The following is a 7,155-nucleotide window of genomic DNA, read 5'->3' on the forward strand; positions in this document are numbered from 1 at the left end:
CCATCTGAGCGCGGCAGCAGCCAAAAGTAAACGGTTGTATGACCGGACGGCTCGAGAAGCCCCCCTACTGCCTGGAGAGCGAGTATTAGTGCGAGACAATCGACGCCCAGGAAAGGGAAAACTCAGTGATCGTTGGGAGACCGTACCGTATGTGGTGGAACGCCAACAACAGCCTGATCAACCTGTGTATACTGTTCGCCCCGAAGGGAGACTAGGCCCTGAACGGGTACTCCACCGGAATTTGCTTCGTCCTTGCCCAAATTATCTGGTCCCGATGGAAGAGGCCCCCGAACGGTCTATGACCCCAGCAGCTCCATCGGTGGGATGGGCCGTCGTCCCAAGAGGCCCCGAAATCGAGGCGGCAAGGGTAGATCCTTTATCCCCACCCCGACGTTCCCGGAGAGATAACCAGGGGCGACCACCCCAGCGATACGGCGAGTGGGCTGAAGTTTCTCGGTCCTAGGGACTAGTCCCGAATGGTAGGGGGGGATGTCACCGGGGTGACAAAAAGGCAGGCGGAACCTTTTATCATAGCCGGGTTTCTGTGGGGGGGGATTTCCGGTGTGGGACCCGGAAGACTCTAGCGCCGGAAAACTCCGAGCGGAGACGGAGAATGATTAGTTAATTCAAAACAGGTGCGGGGCAGGACTATCGCGATCGCGATTGGGACACGTTGTCAGTTGGGAAGGATAAAAGGGCATTTCATCTTCAACAAAGGAGGGGCAGGAGAGATGAACGGCTGTGTGTGACGTTCGGGTGGATTTGGAGATGTGGATAAGAGATAAGTGCTGTTGATGTTTGGACTGTGATACGAGAAATCTGTTTGGAGGATGTGATGAGACTTCATGAGGTGTAAATCTGTCGTTTTGGAGAAAGTTTGAATGTCCCACGCTTTATTGGAAGAAGTCCAAGAGATTGTAGTGCTGTGCAGTGGACCAGATCCCCTGTCTACGCCCTAGTTTGTGAGTGACAAGACTTTGCAGTGTTGTTCATTAAATCACGTGTGCCGATTTGTGTGAATTGCAGTTAAACACGAGTGGAAGTGTAATGCAGTGACATCGGGGAAACGGTTCTGGCTGTGGATATATCGCCCGCATCTCGTTGGATGGAGGAAGTCATCTAGTGGAGAAATTCTTCTCTTCTCCTCTTTAATCTCTACGTAGGCTTGTGAAGTTCAGCTTGCTGTTGAATCCTCACTCCTCCATGTGCTGCTTGATCCTGTGAGTAGAACCAGCTACACTGTTGAATTCTCACCTGTATTCTCTGTCTGCCTGAGCCCCGTGAAGAGAGCCAGCTTTGCTGTTGAACACTTATTCCTCTCTGTTCATCTGGATCCTGTGAGTAGAACCAGTTACACTGTTGAATTATCACATGTACCCTCTGTCTGCCTGAGCCCTGTGAAGAGAGCCAGCTTCGCTGTTGAATCCTTACTCCTCCATGTGCTGCTTGATCCTGTGAGTAGAACCAGCTACACTGTTGAATTCTCACCTGTATTCTCTGTCTGCCTGAGCCCCGTGAAGAGAGCCAGCTTTGCTGTTGAACCCTTATTCCTCTCTGTTCATCTGGATTCTGTGAGTAGAACCAGTTACACTGTTGAACCCGCACCGTTATTCTCTGTCTGCCTGAGCCCTGTGAAGAGAGCCAGTTGTACTGTGGAATCGTCATCATAATCCTCTCTGTCTGCCTGAGCCCTGTGAAGAGAGCCAGCTTTGCTGTTGAACACTTATTCCTCTCTGTTCATCTGGATCCTGTGAGTAGAACCAGTTACACTGTTGAATTATCACATGTACTCTCTGTCTGCCTGAGCCCTGTGAAGAGAGCCAGCTTCGCTGTTGAATCCTTACTCCTCCATGTGCTGCTTGATCCTGTGAGTAGAACCAGCTACACTGTTGAATTCTCACCTGTATTCTCTGTCTGCCTGAGCCCCGTGAAGAGAGCCAGCTTTGCTGTTGAACCCTCATTCCTCTCTGTTCATCTGGATTCTGTGAGTAGAGCCAGTTATACTGTTGAACCCGCACCGTTATTCTCTGTCTGCCTGAGCCCTGTGAAGAGAGCCAGCTTCGCTGTTGAATCCTTACTCCTCCACGTGCTGCTTGATCCTGTGAGTAGAACCAGCTACACTGTTGAATTCTCACCTGTATTCTCTGTCTGCCTGAGCCCCGTGAAGAGAGCCAGCTTTGCTGTTGAACCCTTATTCCTCTCTGTTCATCTGGATTCTGTGAGTAGAGCCAGTTATACTGTTGAACCCGCACCGTTATTCTCTGTCTGCCTGAGCCCTGTGAAGGGAGCCAGTTGTACTGTGGAATCGTCATCATAATCCTCTCTGTCTGCCTGAGCCCTGTGAAGAGAGCCAGCTTCGCTGTTGAATCCTCACCTGTATTCTCTGTCTGCCTGAGCCCCGTGAAGAGAGCCAGCTTTGCTGTTGAACACTTATTCCTCTCTGTTCATCTGGATCCTGTGAGTAGAACCAGTTACACTGTTGAATTATCACATGTACTCTCTGTCTGCCTGAGCCCTGTGAAGAGAGCCAGCTTCGCTGTTGAATCCTTACTCCTCCATGTGCTGCTTGATCCTGTGAGTAGAACCAGCTACACTGTTGAATTCTCACCTGTATTCTCTGTCTGCCTGAGCCCCGTGAAGAGAGCCAGCTTTGCTGTTGAACCCTTATTCCTCTCTGTTCATCTGGATTCTGTGAGTAGAGCCAGTTATACTGTTGAACCCGCACCGTTATTCTCTGTCTGCCTGAGCCCTGTGAAGGGAGCCAGTTGTACTGTGGAATCGTCATCATAATCCTCTCTGTCTGCCTGAGCCCTGTGAAGAGAGCCAGCTTCGCTGTTGAATCCTTACTCCTCCATGTGCTGCTTGATCCTGTGAGTAGAACCAGCTACACTGTTGAATTCTCACCTGTATTCTCTGTCTGCCTGAGCCCCGTGAAGAGAGCCAGCTTTGCTGTTGAACCCTTATTCCTCTCTGTTCATCTGGATTCTGTGAGTAGAGCCAGTTATACTGTTGAACCCGCACCGTTATTCTCTGTCTGCCTGAGCCCTGTGAAGGGAGCCAGTTGTACTGTGGAATCGTCATCATAATCCTCTCTGTCTGCCTGAGCCCTGTGAAGAGAGCCAGCTTCGCTGTTGAATCCTTACTCCTCCATGTGCTGCTTGATCCTGTGGGTAGAACCAGCTACACGGTTGAATTCTCACCTGTATTCTCTGTCTGCTTGAGCCCCGTGAAGAGAGCCAGCTTTGCTGTTGAACCCTTATTCCTCTCTGTTCATCTGGATTCTGTGAGTAGAGCCAGTTATACTGTTGAACCCTCACTGTTATTCTCTGTCTGCCCGAGCCCTGTGAAGAGAGCCAGTTATACTGTGAAGTTGTCATCTTGACTTTCCGCCTGTCTGAGCCCTGAGAAGAAAGCCAGCCTGTTGTTGAATCTTCACTCTCCCCCGTCTATCCGGATTCTGTGAGTAGAGCCAGCTATACTGTTGAATCCTCACCTGTCATCTGTCTGCCTGAGCCCTGGAAAGAGAGCCAGCTTTGTTGTGGATTCCGTGTTCCCCTCCGCCCATCCGAGCCCTGTGAGGAGAGAAACCGTTCTGCTGGGAATCTGAGAGAACTAGTTCTACTATTGAATCCTCACCTGTCTTCTGTCTGCCTGGGTCCCGAGAAGAGAGCCAGCTTTGCCGTGGATTCCGTACTCCTTTCCGTTCATCCGAATCCTGTGAAGAGAGAGATTGTTCTGCTGTGAATCTGAGAGAACCAGTTATACTGTTGCACCCTCACCTGTCTTCTGTCGGCCTGGGTCCGGAGAAGAGGGCCAGCTTTGCTGTGGATTCCGTACTACTCTCCGTCCATCCGAATCCCGGGAGAAGAGAAATTGTTCCGCTGTGAATTCGAGAACTAGTCCAGCTGTGAATTCTCACCTGCTCTGCCCACCCGAGTTTTGCTTCAGCTTGCCGAAGGCTGTTTTAGTTTAATTTATTTAATAAAGATTCTGAATTTTCTCTAACTTACTTTGCCTCTGTGTCCTCTGTGGTGTTGGCTCCTCGCGGTGGTACGTGTGTCGGGGGTTGGGACGGCCGGTCATCTGGTGTCCGGTCCCCCCGTGACAAAAGTGGCGTAGTCGGCAGGGTTTGCCACCGCGAGTTGAAGCAGCTACAGGTTCACGATGGCCGACGAAGAGGTGGTGGCCGCAAGACCACAAGTCATGCCTGTGTTTATGGGAGCCCCTTGGGCCCAGCGTTATGGGGGACCAGGATCAGAGCTACCTCTCCAGGACTGGAAGACTCAAACGGAATACCTGGCTGGCCTCCAGGGGCTGAGTGATGTACAAAAGACACAGTTTGTTCTGGGATCCCTGGAGGGAGAAGCGAAGAGGGAGGTTCTAGCTGCACCCAGCACTGCACGAGCCACTGCCAAAGCCATCTTTGACTTTTTGACGGGACTGTATGGGGATACTACCCCCGTGGCCGCCCTCCGGGCTCAGTTCTTCAACTTTCGCCAAGGTCCTAGGCAAGCCTTACGGGCGTATGCGCTGAGGCTGCGTGAGCAGTTTGTTCGATTGAAAGGCCGACCAGATCATGGTCTGGGAGACGGAGATTCCTTACTGCGAGATCAGTTTGTTTTGGGGCTCCGAGACGGGCCTATTCGACAGAGTATAAAGCTCCAGCTCCGCCGAGACCCAGCGTTAACTTTTGAGGACCTCCGACAGGAGGCCTTGGCATTGGAGATGGATCAGGGCGAGGCAGCTGACCCACCGGTGTGCATGGCTGTTGGTGGTGCCGCCCCTTCTTCAACTGGGGATTGGAAACAACAGCTGCGGGCGGAGCTGTTGGAGGATGTTAAAGGACAGATGTGCATGGCCGTTGGTGAGGCCTCCACTCCTCCAACCATGGATTGGAAACAGAAGTTGCGGGCAGAACTGTTCGAGGATGTTAAAGGCCAGATGGCTGAACTATCTAAGACCCTTCTAGAGGAGCTGCGCCGGGGACAGCTCAGTGGCCGGGACCGATCCTATTCTGAGGGGAGCCGAGAGCCCGGACTGCGCCCTGGACGGCCGGCTAATCCGAGATTCCAGTGGGATGATAAGGGCAGGCCCATTTGCAATAGCTGCGGAGAATCAGGACATTATAGCCGTCAGTGTGGCTCCCGACGCGGTTCCCAAGGGGGTTTTTAGTTTCGCCGGCCACTGTGGGTCAAGTGGCCGGGACCCCCTTAAGTGACCCCCTTTCTATGCCTATTCCCAGAGACGACTGGGTTGGACATTGCCCAACCGTGAAGATCCAGGTTAATGGGGTGGAAGTTGCATGTTTAGTTGATACCGGTTCCCAAGTCACGTTATTCTCCGAGAGCCTGTCCCGAGAACTCTTTAAGGGCCGACGACCCCAGGGGGCCGAGACTTCGCAACTTGTACTGAGAGGAGCCAATGGGCTGGATATTCCCTATACAGGCTATGTGATTGTGGACTTCCATGTTCAAGGGGTCCCCGTACGACAAAAAGGAGTTGTTATCGTTAGAGACCACTGCCTGGGTTCACATCGAGCATTAATTGGTATGAATGTAATTTCAGAATGTTGGGAGGAGCTGTTCCGGAACCGGCTGGCCCAGATCCCCTCGGTTCCGGAACAAAAGGAATGGGAGCATATTCTGGCTGACTGCCGTAGGATTCAAGCAGCTAACTGCGAGGAGGATCGCGAAACTGTTGGTCGAGTAATTTGCCGGTATGGCCTGGCAGTTCCAGCACAAAGTGAGGCAGTGATATGGGCCAGGCTACCTCTAGGGGCTTATGGCGCGGGTGACTGGGTCCTCCTCGAACCACATTGGGATTGCCAGTCCATCGGAGTAGCCCGAGGGCTGGCTGTGATCCATCGAGGCCGGGTCTCGGTGCGGGTACGGAACGTTAACCCATATCCTGTTGTCCTTCGCCGCCATCAACGCCTGGTCCGAGTCACCGCGGTGCGTTCCCACCAGGTGAGAGAAGAGAGAGACGTTTGTTTCCGCCAAGTGAGTTCTGTGGTAGTGGAAGTGGCTGTTGGATCGGTGGAGCCGAGGAATGACCCCCAGAGAGGCGGAATGCTGGATCATGTGGCAGTAGATTCCTTAAAAGGAGAGGGCCTGGAAGAGGAGCAGCAACTCCAACTCCGAGACTTCCTGACAAAATGGCAACATGTATTCTCTACTCACGATGAGGACTATGGGTGCACGGGGATTGTCAAGCATCAGATTCCTACAGGCGATGCTCCACCAAGCAGAGAGCGGTATCGGCCAGTGCCCCCAACGCTTTATTCAGAAATTCGCACCTTGCTGAACGGGATGCTGGATGGCGGAATCATACGGGAGAGTAGTAGTCCTTGGGCGGCCCCAATTGTGCTAGTTCGGAAAAAGACCGGTGCTTGGAGATTTTGTGTTGACTATCGAAAGCTGAACAGTGTGACGAAGAAGGATGCATTCCCCTTGCCACGCATTGAGGATTCCCTCACTAGTCTGACTCAGGCCACTTGGTACTCAACGTTAGATCTGGCCAGTGGGTACTGGCAGGTGCAGGTGGATGAGAGGGATAGAGAAAAGACTGCCTTCACAACTCCATTTGGGCTTTTTGAGTGGGATCGGATGCCGTTTGGACTGTGCAACGCCCCTGCGACTTTCCAGAGGCTGATGCAGCGGTGCTTGGGGGGACAGTTAGTTGATTCGACCTTGGTCTACCTTGATGATGTCATAGTATTTTCGCCAGACTTCGCCTCCCATCTACTCCACCTGGAACGTGTGTTCCAGGCTATGGAAAAATATGGATTGAAGTTACGACCGGACAAATGCCAGTTGTTTAGGAGTGAGGTACAGTTTCTGGGTCATCGGGTCAGCGCTGCAGGGGTGTCCCCTGACCCGGAGAAAGTGTCTGCCGTCCAGGGCTGGGAGGCGCCGAAGACTGTCCGGCAAGTAAGGTCCTTCTTGGGCTTTGTAGGCTACTATCGGCGCTTTATCAAGGGTTTTTCAGGGATTGCCAAGCCCCTGAATCGACTCCTCGAAGGTACCGGACGCTCCCGACCCCGGGGGTCTCCCTCTGTGAACTGGGACTCGGCATGCGAATCGGCTTTCCAACAGCTCAAGCGCGAACTCCTGCAGGCCCCGATCCTGGCCTACGCTGATTTTACTCAGCCATTCA

At 52.7% G+C, this 7,155-nt stretch overlaps 1 protein-coding gene across 1 annotated transcript; it reads left to right on the forward strand.

Moving 5' to 3' along the window:
- The first annotated feature begins 3,036 nt into the window (after positions 1-3,036).
- Positions 3,037-5,172, forward strand: LOC148969446 (uncharacterized). Its single transcript, XM_089126262.1, has one exon. The coding sequence runs from the start codon at positions 4,165-4,167 to the stop codon at positions 5,170-5,172; it is 1,008 nt and encodes a 335-aa protein (XP_088982388.1). The 5' UTR covers positions 3,037-4,164.
- Positions 5,173-7,155: the final 1,983 nt, after the last annotated feature.

Source organism: Pimephales promelas, chromosome 23, assembly GCF_988280905.1.
Source record: "Pimephales promelas chromosome 23, fPimPro1.hap1.1, whole genome shotgun sequence".
NCBI lineage: Eukaryota > Metazoa > Chordata > Actinopteri > Cypriniformes > Leuciscidae > Pimephales > Pimephales promelas.